General features: G+C 45.7%; 1 protein-coding gene across 5 annotated transcripts in view; it reads right to left on the bottom strand.

Moving 5' to 3' along the window:
- The window catches only part of AP3B2 (adaptor related protein complex 3 subunit beta 2), a 61,058-nt gene that overhangs the window by 27,180 nt on the left and 7,667 nt on the right, over positions 1-26,211 (bottom strand). For 2 of the 5 annotated variants that reach the window (XM_087856595.1, XM_045812996.2), the window contains 2 exons: positions 10,084-10,205; positions 8,119-8,136 (listed from right to left, as the gene is read on the bottom strand). Coding sequence is in view for 2 of the 5 variants with exons in the window: in XM_045812993.2 (XP_045668949.1) it covers positions 1,083-1,330 (248 nt within the window). In the remaining 3 variants the exon portion in view is untranslated. Of the gene's footprint in view, positions 1-60; positions 315-1,082; positions 1,730-4,226; positions 4,454-8,118; positions 8,137-10,083; positions 10,206-26,211 lie in introns of those variants that run through there. The other 3 variants (XM_045812995.2, XM_045812993.2, XM_045812998.2) reach the window with 3 other exon arrangements.

Raw genomic sequence — 26,211 nt, 5'->3', positions numbered from 1 at the left:
CGCCCTCATCGGACACGCACAGCCCACGCAGTGCCCCCCCATGTGCCCCCCAACACACACCACGGACACAGACACCCTCCGGACTAAACTGTCGCTCTGGTCTCATTCCCCAGTGTCCACCCGTCTCCTGGGTGAACTCAGGCTTCTAGGATCAAATACACGCGGCCTCACGGATCCTCCGAGGCCTCCTTCTGACGGGTCTGCCTGGGGCGACCTCGCCGGGAGCAGTCGGGGTTTGCCCGGCCCCCTTTCACTCTGGGTGTTCCCTAAAGCCGACTTGCTCACGGCGGTGTCCTCACCCCTCCTAGAAATGCCACAGGCCCCTGTCAAGTGCCCCGCCCCGGGGCTGCGCCGCATCGCCCACACCCCGCCCCCGATCCCGGCCTCGTGCCTGCTCTCGGGGCCCCGGAGCAGGGGGGACTGGGGGAGCGGAGGGGTTGTGGGTACACAGCACCCGGAGCCCAGGCAGGCCCATCACATGCTACCCCGGGTCCCCCATCTTCGCGGCACCAGCTTGTGTGCCCTAGAGGGAGAGGAGGCGAGGGACAGACAGCCGCGCTCTGAAGCCAGGAAACAGGAGCGTCCGGAGCTCGGATCCCCTTACACCGCGTTCACTCTGCCCTGACCCCTGGCCTGGCCTGAGGGACGCTCCAGGGGCCCAGCCAGGGAGCGGAACGCGGCCCTGAGGCCGGACGTGCTCGTCTCCCCTGATACACACCTTCCTCTTCCTCCTTCTCCTCACCACCAGAACCCCAATCCACTAAACGGGGGAGGGGGGGACTGTGCGGTAGTCCTCTCTGAACCTCCCCCAGAGCGCACTTCAGCCAGGACCTGGGAGGGGGAGGCCAAGGTGGGACCACTACACTATCCTGCTCCCCAGAGAGCTGCTGGAGTTAAGTTCACCCCCCTCATACCCTCAGCCCCCACGTTGTGCCCCGACAACCCCCCCCCGCCCCGCCCCTAAATCCCAGCCCCCTTCCTCCTGAGGAGGCGGGGCTTGGAAGAGCTGAGCTGAGAGCAGCAGCTGCCCACCGCTAGCCTGCCTGACGTCGGGGTGAGGGTCCCCGGGAGTTCTTCTGTACCTTAGCGGCTGGCTCTGGCTCTGGCTCTGGCCAGGCTCTGGGCAAGGGCCTTCCAGGGACGCTTCCGGGGCTGTGTCTTCCTCTGGGGCCTGCAGCCACCGCAGCTCCTCAGGCTGCAAGGCCTGGTACCAGGGTGGGGGGCCGCCTTCAGGGGCCAGCACGGGGCTGGCAGCCTCCTGGTCCGCCCCGCAGGCCCCTCTGCCCCCTGGCCTCCCCACGGCCCCAGGGAGCTGCAGGAGTCGCTGCATTGGGCACCAGGTCCTGCTCTGAGAGGAGACTGAGCTGACCGGGGAGCCAGGGACGCCTGTCGCTGTCCTAGACGGCCCGCCCCCGAAACTCAGAAACCAGACACTGGCAGGGAAGGAGGCTCTGGTTTCCTTTTCACTGCTCGGAGACAGGACTCAAGAGGGGGGAGGAAGGTAGGGACTGGGGACTAAGCCACCCCGGTCTCCGGCCAGGGGGCACGGGGGTCAGGGGAGAGCTGATCCAGACAGAGGTGAGGGCTGCCCTCCTCACCTCCACTGTCCTGTCACATCTGGACCTCTGCCGCCCCAGAACTGTTCTTCCTCAGAAATCCTGTACACCTCCTTCCCACTCTGACCCAAACCCAGAACCAGTTCCTTGATTCCTTCCTTCCTATCAGCCTTCTCTGATCGCTACTTCCTCCCTCCCTGGCCCAGCACCCCCCCCCCCCCGCCTTCCCTTCAGCCACTCTCTCACTCACACCCCTGGCCCTCCTGTCCGTGCTGCCCCTACCCTGCCAGGAGTAGTTGGCTTTATTCGCTGCATTTCAAACCCCCTCGATGTGCCTCAAATCCCCACCCACAGCCTTGCTCTCTTGCTCTTAGAGCTTCACCACCTGCTTCTCACAGAAAACGAAAGGCCTCAGATAAAATCCCCTACAGCTTCCAAACACCTGCCTCTCCTCTCCTCCTGCCCTCCTCCCCCTGAGCAGCGATCCTCCCCAAGCCAGCACAGTCCTCCCACCCAGCTCTGTACGCCTCCCCTCCCATCACCCAGGGGTCCCTGCACCTTCAGTTCCCTTCAGCCTCTCCCACACTACTGGCTCCTTCCCATCAGCAGTTAGACTTGCTCTCCCATCCTGATAATAAACAAAAATAACAACACAAATAACATAAACCTTCTTGATCTCCTCCAGCAACTCTTTTTTCTCTCCCCCTTACAGACTTCCGGAAAGCAAATTTCCCATTCCCTGTGTTTTATTTATTCACATCTGATTTTCTCCTCTACTCATTTTAACCTGGTTTTAGACACTGATAAGAATTTAGGGCTGAGGGGCCATGATGTCTGGAACTTACATGGTTCAGCCGAAACTATTTATGGCTAGAGGGTTATATAAATTTAGCAAATATGGCACATGTCAACAGTGGTTGAATCTAGATGGAGGGTATTCATGTATTCCTTGTATTATGCACTCAACTTTTTTGTATGTTTAACATTGCTCATAATAGAATATTGGGGAAAAATAATCTAGCTCCCTCTCTTCTGATGTTGCCAGACTTGTCCCCCAGGACAGGAGTTGGGGAGTAGAGCAGGGCAGCGTTGACCTGCTCTTTGTCAAACTAACGGTCATGATTTCTTTCCCTTGTTTGAGTTGACCTTGCTGATTGCCTCCTCCTTCTTGAAATCACATTTTGTTTTCCTCCTGTCTTTGGTTTACTTTTTCTCAGTTACCTTGAAACATTTTCTCCCTGTATTCTGGTCATCCCTAATGTCTGTGTCTTTAAGGTTCATCTCTGTGCACTGTCTGAACTCTTTCATCTACTCCCCTGGGTTATCTTAACTTCCTTCTGTGGCTTTGATTAATACATACATGTTAGTAATCTCTCCTGGTATCCAAATCCTAAAATCCAGCTACCTCCTAGGCTTGAATATCCCTCAGAGTTTACAGTCTCAGCCTGTCAAAAGCTGGGCTCAACATTATTTTCACCAATTGGCTTGTAACGTCTTTATTTCCAGTCACACTGTATGGCACTACCATATATCCAGTTGCAAGAAATAGTAGCCTGAGTATTACCCTTATCTTCTCCCCCCAGTTAATCATCAGGTCTGTGACTTCTACCACCTCAATAGCCCTCAAATCCTCTGCCCCTCTCAGAGTCTAGACCACCCTCATGTCCCCCACTCCCAACTTCAACACCCGCCCCCTCCCTTGTCTCCTGCTCAAACCAGCACAACCCCATCTCTTCTCCACAATCCAGCCTAGAATCCTTCTAAAATGCAAATGTGATATCACCTGCTCAGAACCCTTCAGCGCCTTGGCATCTTCCCACCCTCATTTCTGGTCACACCAGGGGCTTGCACAGCGATTTGGGCCATACCATACTAGCACCCACAAAACCTGTGACCTGGCTCTCCATCTCCCCACCTCCCTACAAGCTCCTTCCTCTGCATGGAACATCCTTCCCTCTCCCCTGACCCTGTCCTCCAGGGCCAGGGACCAGCTCCTCTAATCCCTCCGACACTCCCACAACACGGATTCTTCCTCTGTGCTCCCCCCTAGAGCAACTAGAGGACGATCAGGTTCACGCCTGTATTCACAGTGACTAGTATGAGAATGGATACAGCAGCCCCTTACAGATGCTTGTTTCAGGATTTACAAATAAACGAAAGAACCAACGAGTGAGCCAAAGGTGGAGGAGAAGAGTGGGAAGTCCAGGTGGGGCTGAACTCTAGGGGCAAGGTGGGAAGCAGGAGTGTGTGAGCGCCGGCCAGATGGGAGATGGGGGCGCAAGCGTGGGGCCAGAATGAGGAAAATGGGGAGGGGCCGGGCCTGGGAGGTTCCGAGGGCACAGGCAGGGCCGGCCTTCCCAGACAGGCCCCAGGCTCGAGCTCACGGACGCTGACCCCTCCCCCGCGATCTTCTGGAGCCAGCTCGCCCGGCGCGAAGAAGGCGGGAACCTGTAGTGCAAACCCACAGACTGCAGGCACGCCCGGGCCGAGAGGGTCGGGCCCTCCCCCGCCGGCCTGCAGCCCCTCCCCGGGTCCCGGCTGGGCCATGGCGCGGGGCGCCGGAGCGGGGGACTGGGGGCGCCCGGCTCGGCCACCGCGGGAGGGGGCAGGGCTTCCGGTCCGCGAGCCGGGGCGCTGTCCATGGTGCCGGCGCACCGCGGGCTCCCTCACCGCTTGTAGTCGGAGGAGAAGATGCCGCCGCTCGCCGGGTCGTGGCCATACTCGGGCTCCCCGGGGCCGGCGGAGCCGCCCTTGTCCTCGCCGTAGGCCGGAGCGGCCGACATGGGGCGGCAGGGGAGAGCTCTTCGCCGGGGCGGAGGCTGGGGCCGAGGAAGCGAGCGCAGGCCGGGCCCCGCAGAGGCCGCAATCCGCGCGAGCCGAGGCAGCGTGCGGATTTATCAATCAGGGCCGCGCCGTGAGGCTCTTAAAGGCACCGGCGCCTGCGGAGCGGAGGGCGTGTCCGCGGAGAGGGCGGGGCTTGCCGCAGGATCTGGCCCCGCCCGCATCCCGCGGAGATCCCCGTCCCCTTCCCCCTACCGGTTGGGGAGCCTCCAGTCCTAGAGAGGAGCTTGATGCACCTCCGGGTCCGGGGGTGGGTGGTGGCCTCTGGACTGAGGGTGGGACAACCTTCTGGGAGAAGCAGAGCGCCTTCCCTCACCCTCCCGACCACAAAGTCTCCATGGAAGGGCTTCTAGGGGCTCCTCTCATTCCAGACACAGCCACGGATGCTCCCCCGCGCCGTGGAAGGAAAACAGGGGACTGAAGAGGAGGCTGTGTCACATCGCTGGGGTTCCTAGAGCGGGAAGGAGGCGCAGCACCTGGAGACCCAATTCAGAGACCAAGGATGGTCCCTCCCCCAGCTCCATCTTTCCTACAAAGTCTGGGCCCCTTGGATGGTGTCTTGGTTTCTCACCAGGAAGCCAGGGGGCTTCCTGGACGTGACAGAATGTAAGGACGTCTGGTCCAAGGGAGGAGCCTACAGCAGGCTGCAGGCAGATAAATGGAGACCAAATAGAAGGGATAGTGAACCCCGAATTCATCTTTGTAAAACAGTTTAATGACCATTTCTGAAGCCCCCATGCCCACTCAGGAGGGCCTAAGATCACACCTAGTCCACAGTTAAGTTCACATCCACCTACACCTATGAAGGAGAGAGGGAAGAGAGAGGCTGGGTTAAGGTCTGGTGTGACAGCCAGGACTCCTAGATCACGTGAGGCCTCCAGCTCAGCTCCCAAGGCTCGAAGTACTCCCAAGGAAGGACGGCCTGATCTAGAGAGAAAGTAGTGAGCAGGTTTGGGGAAAGGGGTGGGATCTAGTTGGGCCCGAGTTTGGGGCATCAGGTTGGATGGCTGAAGTCTCTTGGCTGGGCATGGATTAGGAGGTGAGGAGGGCTTGACTTGGAGAGCCAGAGTTCATAGAGCTGAGTCTTGATCTATAGACTAGGATCCCAATATCTCCAGAACCAGAATTTGTGGGCCTGGGTGTAAACGGACAGGGCCCAGAAAGATGGCTCCATACGTAGGTTCCACTGGGGGAATGGGAATGGGGGTTAACAAGGACCAGGGCAGCGCCTGGGTTTGGAAGTTCATAGGCTGAAGGAAAGAGACGTGCTCAAGATCTGTGAACTGGGGCCTTCCTGGAGGAGGCCGGAAAGAGTTTCAGAGAAGTGCAACCTCGACAAGTCGGCAGGCCTAGTTTGCTTCTGGTTGCTTTGGGTCTTGCAGGGTAAAGTGGATCTTGAGTTTGAGGAACAAGGCCTGAGCGGGGAGGGAACGTATGAATTTTGCAGCACATTGGCTAGCTGCATTTGTTAACTGGCTCCCAAGGCGGAGACGGAGTGGGAGGTGGGGTGGGGTTGTGCGTGGGTAACTGAGCCGCACTCACCAAACTAATAGGACTGCTGTCTATTCGTAGGGGGGGTCCAGGGTGGGCCCGTGGCCCAGCAGATGCAGCGCAAAGTGCACGCAGTTGCTGCGCGCGGGGTGATAGGGGGGTGGGTCTGCGTCCATGGCCTCGTGCACGCGGCGCTCTAGCGCCGCGCGGTCAACGCCGCCACGTCTACGCAGCACACGCCACAGCGAGCGAGAGCGCAGCAGCAGTCGCTGCCCGTTTGGATACAATGCCTTCGCAGGAGCGCAGACACGCGTGAGGCCCTTGGCTGGCGACATTCCTGCTTGCAGGGATTGCCCAACGGGTGCAGATCAGAGCCGGGTTAGGTCCTGTGACCCTGGCCTGGTCATCCTGCACCCAAATCTCCCAGGACCTGGGGGCCCTGAGCCCCCTACCCTGCGTGCCCAAGCGCCCTTCTTCAGAGACCCTCACCTCCAGCCTGGGACCTGCAGTTTTCATTCTCGTGTGCCCTACCCACTGGGCTCGGATGGGCAGCCTCTCTTTGCAGACTAGGGCCGGTGTTTCAGCCGGAGATGCTCACCTTCAAAGTGGATTATCTCCCCATGGCCACAGTACATGCCCACGTGGGCCCCGCACCAGCATCCAGTGGGGGACAACAGCCTGAACAGAAAGAGGTCTCCGGGCTCAGGCTCCTTGCCCTCCAACTCCACGGCCTTGAAGTGCCCACCCAGGAAAGCCTCAGAGGGGAAGAACTTAATGGTGCTGACTGCCCCCGTCAGGGCCTAAGAGGAAACAGGGACCAGACCGCTGGGCCTTTGCGCAGGCCGGGATGAAGGGGGAGCCGGCTTCTTCCCCTGGGCATCAGGTCACCTGGGCCTCCCCAGGCTCAAGGAGACCTGGCCTGGGGCTAGGCTTCACTCACCCACCTGTGCCTCTGTGTGATGAACTCCAGAGGCCAGGACATCAGGGATAAATCCTGCCCCGAGCCACCACTAAGAACCCCTCAGTTCCCAGCAACTGGGACTGCCTCCTCAACCAACGTTTTCTTCTTATCCTAAATTCCAGCCTTTCCATTCTCTTGCCCCCACCCCCAGCAACCCCTTCCTCAACCATCTCCCATCTTGCCATTCCTTGGAGGCAACCCTGGGGACTTGCATGTACCCGAGTTGAGCAGAGTCCTGAAGAAACAGAAACCCGAGTGACATCTGGGCCTACTACAGTCATCTCCTCCCAAGACTGAGTGCTCTCCAATGGCCTGGGCAGCAAGCATCTATGGAGCAGCTGCACATTTTATGCTTAGTACAGCTCCACAAGAGACGCACAGTGACCCTGCTTGCAGGTTAAGGAAACCGAGGCTGAGGTTCTATGTTGCCAGAGTGCACACAGCTCTGTGTCTGGTCACCTTTACCTCCCTTTCCTCTATAAGGAATTAAGAAGCCCCTTCAGTTCCGGTTTGTCCTGTCTCCTGGGAACAGATCGCTCTGGGGACTTGGAAAGACAGCCTGGGCGGTGCTGGAGATGTGGTCTGAGACAGTTCCCCATGGAAAGAGGGTGAAAATAGGGCCTGTTCAGCACTGATCAATCCCAGGCTGGCAGAGGACCTGGGAGAAGGAAGTGCCCCCCCCTCAGGTCTCTGGGTATCTTTGTTGGAAGGGAGGGGCTTGACGCCAGCGGACTTGACTGGGATGGGAAGAATCCACGTGTAATGAGGAGTGGGGCTGCCCAAGCTCGAGCTGCAGAGGCCAACCACTCTGTGGCTGTGTCTCTCCCATCCCTGACACTCTTTCCTTCCCAGCCCTCGTCTCTAGTCTCCTCTCTTATTCCTGGGTGAGTCTCATTTTACCAGACTGGACACTGTGGAAGACTCAGGTGACCAGCCCATCCCAGTTCGCCTGGAACTTTCCAGGTTTTAAAACTGGAAGTTGCACATCCTGAACCCAGGAAAACCTGGGTGTTCACCCTAGACTCAGGTCTCTCCCCTTCCACATCCTCTGACTTCAGGAGACCACAGTCATGTGCACAGCCCTGTGGCCTTTGGTCATGCTCTCTGGCAATGCACCAAGTAGGGAGGGCACCTTGGTTCCTGCTTCCCTTCCCCCTTCCCTTTATCATTAGGCCAAGTCGTGGTCACAGCTGTACCCTGGGCCTGTTGGGGCAGCAGGCATCACCTGGGGAGAAGATAAGACAAGCTGGGGACTTCTGCTCCAGTTACCTGAGATGTGAAGCTCATCTAGAGAGAGGAAAAACAAAAACAAAACAGCTATCACCACCAGGCTGCTGACAAGGGGGGTTCCGGCCATTGCCCCTCCACCTGTATCCCCCCAGGCTGTGCGCTATAGTGTGGGGGGCTGTCGATGCATGGCTGTGAATTTGTTGTGCCTGTGAGTGTGTAGTCCTGGACGCAGGAGTGGGAGACCGAATCCTGACTGAGACACTTCCCTATATGGGACATCATATATACCGTTTCCTCCCTATGGGCCCCAACTTCCTCATTTGTGAACTGGGGACAATAAACTCAGGAGGCTGGGCATCACAGCCCATTGTGAGACACTGAGAGCTCTTTGTGAGCTGAGCAAGGAGAGATGGGCAGGGTTTGTTGATCTCTGGTCTGCTCCTGAGCATGCAGAGTTAGGCATCAGGGGAAGAGAGGTGGGGAGAAGCCATCTTTCCCAGCTCAGAGGAGAAGAACAATGGGCCCTCAGAGGCTGGCTGCCTCCCTGTGACCCCTGCCCCAGAGCTCTCCGAGAATCACCCAGCTGGAAAGGCCCTGGTGAGCAGGGCCCCACCCCTGACTCTCCCTGTGAAAGTTCCCAGTGGTGGTGGGAGTCATGGGGCACTGTGGCCATTGTCAGCCAGGCCCTGGAATTTGAGTCAGGGTGTGGTTGAGTTGTCCCTTCGGATAGAGGATCTAGGTCTATCTGTGTGCTCTGCCCATAATAATATCTACTGCCAAAAAACTGTGCTAGAGCCCCGTTGAGTCCCAACAACAATGGTCATAAAATAGATGCTGTTATCTTTCCCATCTTACAGACGGGGGAACCAAGGCGTGGAGAGATTACCAAGGTTACAAGCTCATAGGTGGAGAAACCAGGATTCAACCCCAGACGGTATGGTCTAGTGCCCTTGACCTTAACCACTGTACAGTATTGCCTCTCTCATGCTGCCAGCACACGAGTGTCCCCTCTCCCCTAAACCCCACCACCAGGAAGTACTGACCCCTTGTATCCACCCTGACCTAGAGAAAGAGCTGCCCTTCCCTTTGACTTTCATTGAACCAAGCCACCATTTTCTTTGTAAGAAAGGAAAAGGAGGGGCACCTGGGTGGCTCAGTCGGCTAAGTATCTGCCTTCTACTCAGGTCATGATCCCAGGGTCCTGGGATCAAGCCCTGTGTTGGGTTCCCTGCTCAGCTGGGGGCCTGCTGCTCCTCCTGCTTGTGCTTTCTCTCTCTGGCTTAAATAAAATACAAATCTTAAAAACAACAACGGAGAGGAGAGGGGAGGGGAGGGGAGGGGAGGGGAGGGGAGGGGAGGGGAGGGGAGGGGAGGGGAAGGGAGGGGAAGAAGGAAGGAAGGAAGGGAGGGAGGGAGGGAGGGAGGGAGGGAGGGAGGGAAAGGAGCAGGGCCCTGGAGTTGAAAGAGTCCGGGGCACAAAGCATCTGTCTCTTGTCACTGTCCTGACAATGCTGCCTACTCTACTCCACTAGGGCTTTGCTGGGGGCCTGAGCTTTTCCTCCTTTCGCCCTGAGGATTTTGGGGGAACAGAATGATGAGGGCAGCCCTGCAACTGGGTGTCAGGCAGTCTCTCTGAGGTCCCTGCAGGACCTCAACCCCATGGGGTCCTGTCACTGAGTACAGATGTTGCGGGGCCATTGTGGTGGCCCTTGGTTCTGTGGCTGTAGTCTGACCTGAACTTCCAGCCCCTCCCATCCCCCTTCAGTCTAGCCCACGACAGAGTTCCTCTGTGGGAAGCAAGGTTTTGGGGTCACTGTCCTCGGCTGTCACCTATAGTCAGATCCAGGATTGGGGCTCCCTATTGGGGCAGAGCAGGCCCTTCCCTTGAGCCCCCAGGACATTCTGCTGTGGCCCTTCCTGCCCTTACAAAGGGTTTGGTCACCCCCTCCCTCTTGGCACAGAGTAACCCTACCTGAATCCCAGCCCCCAACCCAAGCAGCTTACCTTGCAGTGGCTGCACTCCACACTTTGCTAGGTGCTCTCCTTCTGTGGCCAGAGCAGGGAGGACAAGCTGTCCACTCCTCAGGTAGACAAGGAAGGCAAGCAGGAAGCCCTGGGGCCCCGTCCTGAAAATTAAGGTCTAGGTCAGTTTGATAGCCGCACTCTCTCCTGCCAGCTCTGGGGGCAGGTGGCAGCCAATGACTATGAGGCTTGGTTCTGGGGTGGGTTATTGGTGCCCTCACCCACCCTCTCTCTCTCTCTTCTTCCTAATGTTCTGCCCCTACCCCCACATCTGCTTGTGCTTGCTCTCTGAATCCATACTTACCCCCTCACTGGCCCTCTAGGGTACCCAAGTGCCACATCCCCACCCTATTGTGGTCTGAGAAACTCTGTATTCCCTTTAAAGGTATTGAGACTTGCTTTATTGACTAACGTATGGTCTATTTAGGTGAATATACTGTGCCTTTAAAAATATTTATTTTGCACATTTAGTGTTCTAGAAATATCAATTGGGTTAACATGGTTGATAATGTTCAGATCATCTATGTCTTTACTGATTTTTTGTGTAGTTTTTCTATCAGTTGTTAAGAGAGGAGTATTAAAACTTCCAACTATGATCGCAAGATGGTCTATTTCTCCCTTTAATTCTGTTGAGTTTTGCTCTGTGGATTTTGAAACTCTATTATTAGAAACATAAACATTTTATGAGTGTGATGTCTTTCTGATGAGTTGACCTTGTATCGTTATGAAAATGTCCTTCCTTGTCTTTGCTACTACATTTTGCGTTGAAGTCTATTTCATCTGATGTTATGCTCATTTGCAGGTTCTATCTTTTACCATCCTATTACTTTCAATCTATCTCTATATTTAAAGTGCAGCTTTTGTAGACAGAATATAGTTAGGTCTTATTTTGTTCATTCTGGCAATCTCTGCCTTTAAGTTAAACTGTTTAGCCCACAGATATTTAATACAATAATTGATATGGTTGGACTTAGGTCTACCATTTTTTTAAATTCTCCTTTTGATTTTTGTTCTTTGTTCTTCCTGTCTTCTTTTAACATATTCAAGTATTTTTTAAGAATTCCATTTTCTCTACTGATAATTAGCTCTACCTCTGTCTTAATTTTGAGTAGTATCTAGAAGTATTGCAATATACCTACTAAACTTTTCACAGTCTACTTAGAGATAATGTCGTACAACTTCACATAAAATGTAGATGACTTGTAAACATACAGGTCATTTGCCACTATCCCCTGCTCTATCCTTTATGCTGTATTTGTTATATATGTTATAACTACATATTTTATAAACCAGAAGGTAATGTTATAATTTTTGCTTTAAAGTGTTCTTTCTTTTAGAGAAAATAAGAAGACAAAAATAGTCTATTTACCATTTCTGATCCTCTTCATTCATTTTTTTTAAATTGAAGTATACTTAATATACAGTGCTATATTAGTTTCAGGTATACAATAAAAGGATTCAAGAATTCTGTGCATTTCACAGTGCTCGTCAAGGTAAGTGTACTCTTAATCCTCTTTATCTATTTCATCCATCCCTCCATCCCCCTGTTCTCTGGCAACCACCAGTTTGTTGTATTTGTCTGTTTGTCCTCTTCATTCATTTGTGAAGGTCTATTTCCCTTTAGCCTGAAGAATTTCCTTCAGCATTTCTTGTGCAGGTCTGCTGGCAATAAATTCTCTTAGATGATTTTATTTATCTGAAAATATGTTATTTCATCTTCATTCATCCTATTGGATGTAGAATTCTGTATTAATGATTTTTTTCAGCACTTTAAAGATCCCCCCCCCCAACACACACACACAATCATCTGACCTTCATGGTTTCAGGTGAGAAGTCAATGACAACTCCAATCATTGTTCTCCAGTATGTCATTTGTTGATCATCTTTGGCTGCTTTCAATATTTTCTCTTTCTCTCTCTTTTCAGTAGTTTGATTGTGATGTGACTCAGAATGGTTTTGTTCATATTTACCTTCTTGTGGTTTCCTGAGATTTTGAATCTGAATTTTTTTGTCTTTACAAAATGTAGGTGATGTGGTTTTGGAATATCGGTGTGGTTCAGTGGGGTGGAGTCCAAAGCCGATGACCAAGAAAGAATTCTTGAGACGCAAAATGGTGGTTTATTAAAGCACTGGGACAGGACCCGTGGGCAGAAGGAGCTATTGCCAGGGGGTAGTGAGGGCTGGCTGATTATATACTATGGGGTTGGGGGATGTAAGGAAACAGGGAGGTTGAGAAAGTACTTTCATATGTTAAAGACTCACGGATACCGGAAGCCTTGCCATTTTCAAGTTAAGGTTGTTTTTCTCTCTAGCAAGGAATTAACCTGAAGATAGTTGGGAACTTCCTGGAGGAACATCACTTATCCCACCCAGGAGCTGGGGGTGGGGGAGGTTGCAGGGTGTCAGATTCTGCTTTGTCCTCAGCTTGTCTTCCGTTCCCTCATCATAGGGATTTTTGTTGTTGTTGTTGCCATTAATTAATCACATTTTTCCTACCCTGTTTTCTCTCTCCTCTCCTTCTGGAACTCCAATTACTTACATCACCTGAATATTGTTTGATAAGTCTTTTTTTTTTTTTTCCAATATTTTTTTCTCAGTCCCTTGACTGAGCTGTCTCTTGATATTTGATTTCACTGACCCTTTGTTTGGACACTGTCAATTTGTTGTTAAACTCACTCATTGAATTTTTTATTTTATTTTCAGTTCTAGAATTTCTATTTTTTAAAATAATTTTCTTTTCTAAGATTCCTCATTCATGCATCTATTTTCCTTAAACTCTTTTTGTAGATATTTATAATAGCTGCTTCAAATTCTGCCCCCCCCCCGCCATTTGGGTGGTGTTGGTATTTACTGCCATTGTTTGACTTCTCTATTAATACTGAGTTACATTTGGGGCTGAGGTGTGTCTAGTATTTTTAAAACTCTATAATGGACATTGGGGATGACATATGATACAGATTCTGGATTCTTTTATCCTCTGAAGAATGTTGATTTTTGTATTAGCAGGCAGTCAAATTAATAGCTTGAACTTGACCTTGTATTTGTGTAGTTTTGGTTCAACCTTTGTTATGGTGAGTTTAAGTTTCCCCATTATTATTAGAGTGTCCCAGCATTGTATTCTAAGGTACGGCCCCATGGGATTTCAGTGGACAGTCTAAGACATTTACCAACCCCCTCTGAGTTTGTGAAAATCAAACTACAAATCTCGTCTCTCTTGAAGCAGGCGAGGCAGCAGCTGAAATATCTGCGCTTCGCTTCCTGCCTTTGAGCTGTTGCTTTCCACTGGACTCCTTGGAGTCTCACCCAGTAGACGCGCAGTTAGGGGTCATCCAAGGATTGGAGGGGATTTCATAGGCAGATTTAGGGGATTTCCTCTCTGCAGATGCCTCCTTTCTGGGTATATTCTCCCACAATATCCAGCTGCTCTGGCAGCACTGAACTTTATCCACTGGTATCTTTTTTTTTTTTAAACTATAGTTACCATGATGTATATTACATTCCCAGGACTTATTTATAACTGGGAGTTTGTGCCTTCTGACCACATTTACCCATTTAATTATATAATCCATGATAGTTTGTGTCTGGCTTCTTTCACTTGGCACAACATTTTCAAGATTCATCCATATGTATAGCATTTGTTTTTGTGGTCAAATAATGTTGCATTGTATGAGTATACCATATTTTGTTCATCCATGCATCAGCTGATGGGCATTTGGGTTGTTCCCACTGTTTGAGTATTATGAGTAACTGTTATGAATATTCATGTACCAGTTTTTGTTGGAACTTATATTTTCAGTTCTCTTAGATATATATCTAGGAGTGGAATTGCTGGGTCATGTGGTAATTCTATGTTTAACTTTGTGAGGAACCATCCAACTGCTTTCCAAAGCAAATTCACCATATTACATTCTTATCAGCAATGTTCCAGTTTCTCCACATTCTTACTTACACTTGTATTGTCTGTCTTTTTTATTACAGCAGTCCTAGTAGGTATGAGGTTGTATCTCATTGTGGTTTTGATTCGAATTTCTCTAATGACTAATGATGTTGAGTATCTTTTCATGGGCTTACTGGCCATTTGCATGTCTTCACTGGAGAAATGTCTATTTACTACCTTTGTCCATTTTTAATTGGGTTGTTTTTATTTTTAGGTTATAAGAATTCTTTATGTATTCTGGCTACTAGACCTTTATCAAATTATAGTCTATAAATATTTTCTTCCACTCTGTGAATTTTTTCACTCTTTTGATATATACATTGACACATAAAAGTTTTCCACTTTGGTATAGTTCAAATTATCTATTTTTTATTTTGTTGCTTGTGCTTTTGGGGTCATATCTAAGAAACTATGGCATAATATGGAGTCACAAAGATTTACACCTGTGTTTTAAGAGTTTTCTAATTTAAACTCTTACATTTAGGGTCTTTATCCACTTTGAGTTAATTCTTGCATACGGTGTAAGGCAAGGATCCAACTTCATTCTTTTGCATGGGGATTTCCAGTTTTCCTAGCACAATTTGTGGAAATGGTCTTTTCCCCACTGAATAATCTTGGGACTTTTGTTGAAAATCAATTGGCCATAGTTGTATGAGTTTATTTATGAACTCTTAATTCTATTCCATTGGTCTATATGTTTATTCTTATGCTAGTACCACACTATCTCGATTATTGTAGATTTGCAGTAGGCTTGAAATACGGAAATGTGACTCCCCCACCCTTATTTTTTTAAAGACTGTCCATATGAATTTTAGAATCAGCTTGTCCATTTCTTAAAAAACAAACAAACACAAGGCAGTTGGGATTTTGATTGGGACTGCGTTGAACTTGAAGATCAATCTGGGGGAGTACTGCCATCTTGTCTTCCAATCCATGAAAATGGGATGTCTTTCCATTTATTTGTCTTCCTTAATTTCTTTCAACGTTTTGTGGTTTATAGTGTACAAGTCATGCACTTCTCTGTAAAAAATAATTCCTAAGTATTCTTTTTTGATACTATTGTAAATGAAACTGTTTTCTAAATTTCATTTTCAGGTTGTTCCTTGTTAGTGTAAAGAAATACAAGTGGTTTTGATGCATTGATCTTATCTTCTGAAACCATCCTGAATTTATTAGCTCTGTTAGGTAGGGGTATGTGTGTGTGTGTGTATTCTTTAGGATTTCCTATATATAAGATCATGTCATCTTTAAATAGAGGCAGTTTCATTTTTTCTTTCCAATCTGGATGCCTTTTATGTTTTCTTTCATAATTGCCCTGCCTAGAACCTCCAGTACAATATTGAACAGGGATGGCAAGAACAAACATCCTTGTTTTGTCCCTGATCTTAAGAGGAAAGCTTTTAGTCTTTCATCCCTGAGCATGATGTTAGCTGTGGGTTTGGTTTGTGTGTGTGTGTGTGTGTGTGTGTGTGTGTGTGTGTGTGTGTGGTAAAACATACATGACATAAAATTTACCATTTTAACCATCTTTAAGTGTATTCATTCAGTGGCATTAAGTACAATCATACTGTTGTGCAACCATCACCACCAACCATCTCCAGAACATTTTCATCATCCCAAACTGAAACAACCAACGATCTCTGTTATAGTTCCCACCTTACTATATGAGGCTATTCTAACAATATAAAAAGCAAAGACAGTCCAATAACAATAACAACAAACTGTATAGACCAATCTTTTTTATGAGCAAAGATGCAGAAACTATCTTCTAAAATATTAGCAGACTGAATATAGGAATGTATTAAAAATCATGATCAATTTGGGTTTATTCTGAAAATTTAGGCATGGACTAAAATGGAAAAGCTATTAGAATAAATCACCCACGATCAAATTAAAGAAGAAAAGCCATATATTAAATCTTATTAAGTATATAAAAACATTGAATAAAGGTTAACGTCTAAGATAACAGCTTTTAAGCAAGCTGGAAATGGAAAAGAACTTAATAAAGGTTATCATGGCAAACATATTTAATAGCAAAGTGTCAGAGCTGCTCATGAGTTGAACTGTGTCCCACAAATATTAACATGTTGAAGTCCTAACCAGTATCTCAGAATGTGACCTTATTTGGAAATGGGGTCACTGTAGATGTAATTAGTTAATATGAGGCCATTAGAGTGAGTCCTAATCCAATGTAACTGGTGTCCTTAGAAAAAAAGGGAAATGTGGATACAGAGGAAGACACACAGTGAGAACACCATATGAACATGAAGGCAGAGGTCAGGGTGATGGGTCTAGAGCCTAGTAACACCAAAGGTTGCCAGTAAACCACCAGAAGCTACAGGAGAGGCATGGAGCAGTTTCCCCACACAATCTCAGGAGGAACCAATCCTGCTGGCACTTTGATCTTGGACTTCTAGCCTCCAGAACTGTGAGACAATAAATTCCTATTATTTAAGCCACCCAATTTGTGGTACCTTCTTACAGAGCCTAGTGAATTAATAGAGCTTCCTTTCAAAATTAGAACAAGACCAGGATGTCTGCTATCATTGCTTCTAGTCAACACTGTACTGAAGATGTTAGTGTAAGGGAAGAAAAAACCCTCCTTTACCCTCTTAGGGTCTCTGGCTGGACTGAAGAATTATCGATAGAAGATTAGCAGGAGAAAAGCATAAAAATGTTACAACATTTCTACATGTACACGGGGTGGGGCTTCACAAAAGGATGAAGACCTGAAAAAGTGACCAGAGAAGGAAGTTTTTATACCTTTTAGACAAAGAAATAGTAAGTCTGCCAAGAATTAATAATACAGGGATTTAAGTGTAGTAAATGATGAATGTGAGGATAGAAAAGTATATATTGGTCTCTGTCCCTAGTTCCTGACACAGCGCTCCTAAAATCCTTTTCAATTCCTAAGTGATAAAAGCACTAGAAGCATCCTTGTTTTAATATTTGGCCTTTGACCCTGGTTTCGAACGGAGTTCCTAAATCCCTTGGATTCCTTCTTAGGTGATAGCAATGTTCTAAGAGGTGACTCTTCGTGGGCTTCTGGGGGGGGTGGGGGGTCACCAGAAAGACCAAGCCATGCTTAGAAGCTTGGAATTTTCAGTCCCATCTCTTATTCTTCACAGAGAGGAAAGGGGCTATAAATGGAGATATATAAAAAATGTTATATATATTATTTAAAATATTTATATTTAATATAATGTATATACAGTCTACATATTTATAATTATAACATTACTACTATTATATAAATCATTACACTAGATATATTAAATCCTATGTGTCAGGCATTATACAAACTTAGTGCTTATATTTGCTGGGAGGTAGACTGGAAGAAGCCTTATATACCACGGAGAGAATGTGATTCATCTTGTAGTCCCCTAAGGAGCTACTGGAACAGGAATTTTGTAATTAAATTCTGGAGAATAACTGGTGGCCAGTGTGAAAGATAATGGAAACTGGGAAAGCAAATTTTTAGGGGGTGGCTGGATGAGAGCAAATGAATCAAGAGATGAATGTGTTAACTAAGGCCATGGCAGGCACAATAAAAAGACAGGGACATAAAGGAGAGATTGAAGTGACTTGACACTTGAGAATCCTTTTAATTGGGTTGTGACCAGACATCCTTTCAAATCTCCCTTCCTAACTGAAGTAGGTTAAGGGTTAAAGCTTCTTCTACTGTAGCTCTTGATTCATGTCCACTGGTAAATAATACCACTTTATACTCTTTCAAAGGGCTAGAACATTAACTTACTTGATCCTTTCAAAGTTCAGACAAGCATGTTAGAGAGAATGATTTTAAAGAGTCTTTTTCAAGGTTCAAAGGGCATAAGCAGGACCAAACCCCAGATGTTCTGACAGTTGAACCCCACGGGTAACAACACAGAGCAACTACAGTCTATTTGGCTGATAGCGCTGTTGAGAGAGAACATGCGTCTTCACGAGGCTTCAGTCCTGGCTTGTTAAAGATAAAGCTTCATTTCCATCTGTATTCAGGATCATTCCAAGAGAATACATTCAGAGGTCTTCAAATCAGTAAGTTCACAACCAATATCCTTGCCTTTCATAATTATATTAATCTTCAATAGAAGTCAGACCCTTATAGCATCCAAACAAAACTGTAGAGTTTATTTTTGTTTTTACCAACTAACCCTTCTCACAGCCTAGAAAAAGCACCGAGGAGCTGTCTGTCCCCTGATCTTATGTTACTCTCCTCACCCCACAGTTGGTTCCTGCCTCCAGTGGAATGCCAGGAACACCCCACTGCCCAGCCAAGGAATAGGCTAATGCAAATCCAAACCATCTTTCCTGTAAAACAGTGTTTTACCACAGATAATTGCCATCATCTGGTCTCTTCAAAAGAGAATGAGTTTTTATACGTAACCATGAATGTATGTGTATCTGAACGGACTGATTCATCTGTGTTGAATTCGGGAAAACCTTCAGGGTACTTCTGTGGAATTCTTGCGTTTCTTTTTATTTGTGGTTCTGAGATCCCAGGGGGATAGAGAACTCATTACCATCCTGGATCTTATCTGCATACATGTATGAGAGCATCTGAAGGCTCAGTCAAATTTTGAAATTTAGGATTTGGGTGAAGAGAATAAGGATCCTGGAATCTGAGAGGATTCCAGGTCTCATCGACTTATACTCTTTATCTATTATCCACCAGGCTTTACTGGCCAATTCACTGGAGGGAGGAACAAGGGGAGGGGAGTGACCCACTACAATCCCCAGAGGACACAGTCAGCATGAGCTGCTGATACAACAGACTCTGACCATCTTTTCCCTGGAGACAGTCTCCACAGGAAACAGCTGGGACTTACCTGAGCATGTGTGGGTTACACTCTGCATGATTTAAAGCCTTAGACATCTTTGCCACCCCATCATGCTCCAAGGTACTTTGGGCCACGTTTGTATTTGTCAGATTTTTCTTTGTGATTAAGAGCAGAGGCAAAACTGTCACAACAATCAAATGAAAAACATCCCTCAAATAAACAATGAAGACACATACAGGTGACCCCAACTAAAGTTTTGAAAGTAATCAGAAAAACCATGTGAACCTGAAATTAAGAACCCTGTGAAAATCTTGAAAAAGACAAACTTAGGATAAAGAAGCTAATAGTACACATACACTATTTATTTGCACCTAAGAAGTAGCTTAAGCAGACATTTTTGCCTCCACTCTTATGTGAGGATTATACAACTCATAAACCACAAATTCACCTTTATTTTGCAGAAACTTTCAGACTCTAAAATGTGTATAGAACAGCAATGGGCCAAGAGCAGCTAAGACACTCCTGAAGAATAAGGTGGCAGGACTCATCCTACCAGATCCCAAGTCTTACTACAAACTGAGGGTTTTAGAGGGGAGAGTGGCAGGGGGATGGGCTAGCCCAGTGAAGGGTATTAAGGAGGGCACGTATTGCACGGAGCACTGGGTATTATACGCAAACAATGATCACGGAACACTACGTCAAACTAGTGATGCACTGTATGGTGACTAACATAACAATTAAAAAAAAAAAAGCTATAGTAATCAAGACAGTGTGGTACTGGTACAAGATTAGACAAAATGACTAACAGAACAGACTGGTGGTCCCAGAAACTTGGTGAACCAGTATTTTAAAGTTTGTATCTTGAAGTGAAGAGATAATGTGTCCATTTCAAAATCACAGAAACAAGTTAGCGACAACAAAAAAGATTAAGAAAATGCGCTTCCCACCACTATACTCCAGGTCCGTGAAGGGGTGCAAATCACTAACAAACTGGTGGTGAAAGTCACAGAAATGACTTTCTAGATGTTTTTGTTAAGGAGGCAATACCACGGGATGCAATGATCCTTATCTTATTCCAAGCAGAAACCAGGAAAAATCGTATCTTAACTCTACCACAGTTTTGTAGTGTCATAAGAACAGCCTGGCTCTAAAAAATGACAGGCTGTTTTGTTTGGGGAAAAAAAAATGCATATGCAGTTGTCACTGCTGTGCTCTACATTTCTCCAGCCGATCCGGGTTTCCACGTGGTCCTATTTTCCTTGTGCTTGAATGACTTCCTTTAATATTTCTTGTAGGGAGGGGATGCTGCTGATGAATTTTCAGCTTTAGTATGTTTCAAAAAGTCTGTATTTCACCTTGGTTTTTGATATAAGGACAGAACTGGTACAGCATTCTAGCTTGACAGGTTTTTTTTGGGGGGGGGGTTAGTGTTTAAAGATGTTACTCCAGTACTTCTTACTTGCCTTGTCTCTACCAAGTTATCTGCCATCACCTTTATCCCTGTTCTGTAACATCTCCTCCTACCGCACCCCCCGCCATACGATTGCTTTTAGTTTTCACTGGTTTAAAAAATTTTTATTAGGATGTGCCTGGTATATTTTTTTTCGTATTTCCTGTTCTTGGCTGTTCACTGAGCTTCAGTCTGTGCATTTATAGTATTCATCCACTTGGGAAAATTTTGGTCGTTAATTTTTTCAAATATATCCTCCCATCTCTTTTAGGAATTCAAATTACAAGTATATTAGGCCACTTGAAATTCTGATAGATCACTGATACTGTTCATTTGAAAACAAAATTTCCCTGTTTCATGTTGGATAGTTTCTATTACTATGCTTCAAATTCACTAATCTTCTGCAATGTCTAATCTGCCATGGAACCAAACCAGTTTCTCATTCCAGATGCTGTATTTTTCAACTCAAAAAGTTAAATTGGGATTTTAGATCTTCCATTTCTCTACTTAACTTTTTGAATCTATGGCATACATTAGCTTTTAATATCCTTCTCTGCTAATTCTAACATCTTTCTTCTGGGTTGGTTTCAATGATTATTCACCCCATTTGAATTGCATTTTTTTCTTTTTTCATGCCTGGTAATCATTGATTAGATGCTAGACATTGTGAATTTTACATCGTAAATTGCTGGATATTTTCGTATTCCAACAAAATTTTTGGAGCTTTGATGTAGTTCTAAGATGTAATTATTTGGAAACTGGTCCTTTCTGGTCTTATTTTTAACATTTGTTTGGTGGGACTAGAACTGTATTTAGGCTAGGGATAATTATTCCCCACTAATGAAGCATGACTTTTTTAGTACTCTCCCCAACGCCTAATGAATTATGTGTTTTTCCAGTCTTGGTGGTGGGAACAGGCACTACTTTTGGTGTAAAATTCTTTCAGGTGGTTCTTTTTCTGGCATCAGGTTTCCTCACACAGGAGCTGATCAGTACTCTGGTGAACAGTCCCTGTGAACCCAATTTCTGTATTGACCTGTTCAGCCCTCTCCTCGATGGTACACTGTCCTGTAAACTCTAGCTGCCGTGGTTTCCCTGGACTCTCACCTCCGTGTCTTAGTTGAGTGATTCCACTTTAGTCCCCCCTCCCTCTGTAAATATTTTACATTGCTTTTATTTCTATCAATACTTTAGTTTGATACACTAGTAGATAGATCTATTGACTTTTATATGAGGAATTATCTCCCAACTTTTGTGCACCTCTTTTATCCTAATTGGTTACATTACTTTGAACTTTACACAGTTTAGTCATTGTTTTCTGTATTTTACACATAGATTCTAAAATTTCAAAATGAGTATCTAGCACTTACAAAATTATATTTCTATAAATATCATTCACTGTGGGACCAAGGAATAAGAGTACATCCAAAGAGTAAGAAATGTAATCCTATCACCAGACTTGTGCCACTTCAAGGGTCAAGGTCAAATCAAATCCTTTTACACTCTGGTAGTTGCTTACAATCATGCTACATTTTAGTTTTTGTATTTGGATTACCGTGTTCTTATAAAACTTCACTTTCCCTGGTGTTTCTAATAACTGCTTTTATTTGACAAAACGAAGCATATACCATTACCTCTTTTGGTGAGGATCATCCAGCCTCTTAATTATCCTGTTTAAAAGGAATCTCCTTTTGCTTTCAAGGAATTCTTCTGATCCTTTGGCATCCTGTTCTAATGCAGGATGTCTAATGTTTTTCATGCAGAGCTAACATCCGAGGATTTTTTTTCTCATTGCATTCCTAGGCTGTAATCCTTACTAGATGTTTTATTCTCTCCAAAGAATACTAAGTAATTTCATAAAAATGTAGAGGTTAAGTACAAGTAAATTGTTCCATAACTGAAATATCTATTTCCATTTTCTATTTGTTTGGATACAGAATTCTGTATTCAAAAACCTTTCTATTCAGACCTTTGAAGGTCTGCTTCAGTATCTTCTAACATACATTTTTGCTGAGGACAAAATAGATGCCAATCTAATTCTCATTCCTTCTTAGGTAGCTTCAGTTTTCCTTCTCTGGAAGCTTTTAGGCTATTATCTTTAGTATTCAAAATCTTTCAAGGGTTTGTAGTGTTCATGTGAGAGACACAGACACTTGTTTAAATTCACTACGCTTAGTATTTTTTCAGTAAAAAGACATGTACCTCTGAGTTACCTGAACTATCATTCTTCTATAATTTCGTTTTCCTCCATTTTTTCCCTGATTTTTTCCTTCTTAAATTCTTTCAGGTATTTAGATTTTTCTAGACTAACACTGTATCTTTTTTCTAATGATCTTTTTAGGGAAAATGTGTTACTTATTCCAATACTATTAAATTTTTATTTTGACAACCATTTTAATTCCTAAGAACTTTCTCATTCTCTCCTTCCTTTTCCATACTAGGCTATTCTTGATTTATGATGCAGATCTTCAAATCTTTCCATAGACACTAAAGTTTTCAGTTACCCTCTCAGGCCAGCTGTTTCCGTGCAAGGGCTTTTTGTTGCCTGCTGTTGGTTTTCTTCACAAGTAGTAAATCTTGGTTGAACATTTAAGATAATTTACATAAAAACAAAGGAGCTGGCCTCTGGTGGCTGGCGGAGTTTCCTCTGCGGCTGGGAGTTTGAAATCTCAGCAGACTTTTTATGGAATGGGAGGGACGATGTGAACTTCGCACACACAGAGAGCATATCAAGTGGGAGACTTCACTTTAGGGTACACAGGCAGAGGGCAGGAAGGAGGACCCTTCCAAATGCCCAAGTGAGAAGGGTTTTCCTACACTGGAAGTGGGAGCCCTCCCGAAGCAGAAACAGTTCTCCAGCTTTTGTTTCCAGTTTAGTTTTCATTTAGCGATGGCTGCAGCTAACCCACGCATGCAGGGTTGAGGAGAGCCACAGCAAGAACCCGCACAGCGGTCCTCCGTCTTGTCCTTCCGTTTTCTGCTCTCAGCCTGCGGCCTCTTGGAGATAGATACTTGTGGGAAGACTCCATGCCTGCTAAGTCCTCACTTGTAAGAATTCCAGGCTATTGTTTTCTTTACTCCCATTTATCTGCTAGTAAGTTCCCAGCTCATTACCACTGTGGGATAAACGATCCGTCCAGGAGGTAGTTAAGAATACTGGTGAACATCTCGGGGAGCAGGTCTCTCATCAACAGTCTTCATAACAAGTGTTTGTATGTTGCAGTTTTATGGCCTATGTTTAAAATCATCCACCTCCCTCCCTGTTATAAGTAAATGATCATCCAGTTACTCAAAGTTCCAGGTAGGTTTTCCTTCCAGAAGAAAATGACTTCACAGAATACTCAAATACTCGTTCCAGAGGAAAATGACTTTAATCAGACTTTAATCAATAACCCCTACATACCAAATGCCAATTCCAAATCTCCTCTCCCTTCTATTTACATTCATTTATATTCTAAAATTTTCATGCCTCTCTTGCCAAATCGTTTAATTACAATCAATTTCTCAAAAATCCTCTCTAAAGATTGTAAACCTTGAGCTTATTACCCTAAAAATGAAGTCTGGACCTTACACTTTGGTGGACAAATCATATTCTCTTTTGGGCCCTGGTCTGAGTGGTCAGACTGGCATCCACTGGCCATACATAACTGCGTATTACCAATACCTTTTCAGAGATAATGTGGTTCTAAGGAATACTATATGGATATTTTAAACAAACAGCAATACTGAAATGAGTCACTGAAATAATATTAAGTGAATAAACAAGTGTACAAATTTGTTCATATATAGAATAAACAAATAAACCTTAAAACAGTTCGTATTAATTTAATGAAGTTGTGGATTGAAATATTTTAATTCCTTTCACAATATCCTAATACCGATCTAGTAACGAAAACGAGGACAAAAAAAGCACTTTTTACACAAAAGGAAAACTTTAAGAATCAATGGGACTTTGGGGAAGAAAAACTTGTATTGTAATGATTATAATGAGATAAAAGACTTACTCAGAACTCCACTAGAAAAAAACCGAGTCATTTAGAACTCAACTTTTTCTTAGTAGATACAGTTTCCAGGGTTCTCATCCATAACCAGAATCCCTACATACCAAATGCAATATAGAAGGAAAGCTGCAGAACACAGTCTGCACTGTAGTCTGCATTTTATAGTCAGAATGACTCAAAGCCTCACACAGAAACTTCATTCCATAATCTTCCACAAAATTAGCCCTCAAATTCAGGTGAATCAAAGACTTGTTGCTTGCGAAAACACTTAGCAGTTCGCAGCTACGGTTTTTCCATGATAAACAGTCTAAACGGTAAACAGATAGATACAAGCAAAGGATGGATGTCAGTCACTATGTATTCTGTACTTCTCTCCCTGCATCCCAAACCCATCTCATAGTCTATCATCACTGCTTCCCTTTTATTTCTCATCTAGGACTCCAGGCCTCATGCTCAATGATAACAAAATGGTTATGTTGTTGTTTTCAATAAACTTCCGGGTTGTTGTTTTTTTTTAAGATTTTATTTATTTATTTGACAGAGAGCACAAGCAGGGGGAGTGGCAGGCAGAGGGAAAGGGAGAAACAGGCTCCCTGCTGAGCAAGGAGCCCAATACGGGGCTCCATTCCAGGACCGTGGGATCATGACGTGAGCCGAAGGCAGACACTTAACTGAGCCACCCAGGTGCCCCAAAACTGTATGTTTTAATCAGCTCAGGGTACTATAACAAAATACCAACAAACTGTTGGCTTCTCATGGTTCTGGAGTTTAAGGCTTAAGATCAGAGCGCCAGCATTAGTTGAGTTTGCTGAAGGCTTTCTTCCTGGCTTGCAAACAGCTACCTTCTTGCTGAAAGCAAGGTGGGGAGGAGAGAGTTCTGGTGTCTCTTCTTATAAAGGCACTAATCCCATCATAAGGTCCCCACTCTCCTGACCTCATTTAAACGGAAATATCTCCCAAAGGTCCCATCTCCAAATACTATCACATTCAGGGTTAGAGCTTAAACTATACTTTTTTTTAATAACATATAAATTTTTTAGAGGAAGTGAATCACTACATTGTACACCTGAGGTCAATGTAGAATTGTCAACTATACTCAAATAAAAAAAATTTTTTTTTAAACATACACATTTTCAAGGGAGAGGGCACATTTCAGTCCACAGCACTGTACCTACTCAGGAGTGTCCCTTCTTATGGTAGTAATGATCAAACTCATAAACCTAATTTGAGAGTTTGTTATGTGCCAGCATCGTGTCATATGCTTATATGGGAAGGTTTGCTTACTATATAGGTGAGGGAACTGGCTCTAGCTCATTAGCTAGACTAGGGTTACAGCCGGTACACTGTCGTAGAGCTAAGATTTTTAGCTCAGGCAGCTTAACTATAAAGCTCAAACTCCTAATTCTCTCCCTACCCTGCCTTACCTTGAGGAAAAATCATACTGAGAACCGAGGAACTGAGTTCAGGAATTTACTATTTCAGTTGCCACACTTTTGGAACTGGGTAGAGAAGAGCTCCAAATATCAAAGTGATTCTTTTGATAACTGCTCATAAGAAAATAAACCAGACAGACCCCCCCCCCCAAATGCTGACTACAGAAAGAGCTAAGAGAAAAGCACAACTTTGGAGAGTATACAAACACCTGTTTGAAAGGGGTGACTCTGAATGCCAACCGATGAGACACACCTTCCAGAAAGCACCTGGAAGTGATGACCATCCAACGGGCCCTGCAGGAACCGAGTAATGATGGATCACTCCCTGGCTCCAGTGAGGGCCTAGGCAACCAGCACTGAGTCAAATACTGCTGCTCAATAGATGTCTGCATCCCTTTGGAGAGGAAATTTGAAAAGACATATTTAAAGCTTCATATGATGTTCTCTTCACCACTTAACTTAAAAAAGTCAAGATGTACACAAAAGTTTATGTACAAGGACAGTCATG

This window comes from Ursus americanus, chromosome 28, assembly GCF_024610735.1.
Source record: "Ursus americanus isolate L20-20 chromosome 28, mUrsAme1.1.p, whole genome shotgun sequence".
NCBI lineage: Eukaryota > Metazoa > Chordata > Mammalia > Carnivora > Ursidae > Ursus > Ursus americanus.
The sequence above is the reverse complement of the archived record's forward strand: the minus strand, read 5'-3'. Positions and strand labels throughout refer to the sequence as shown.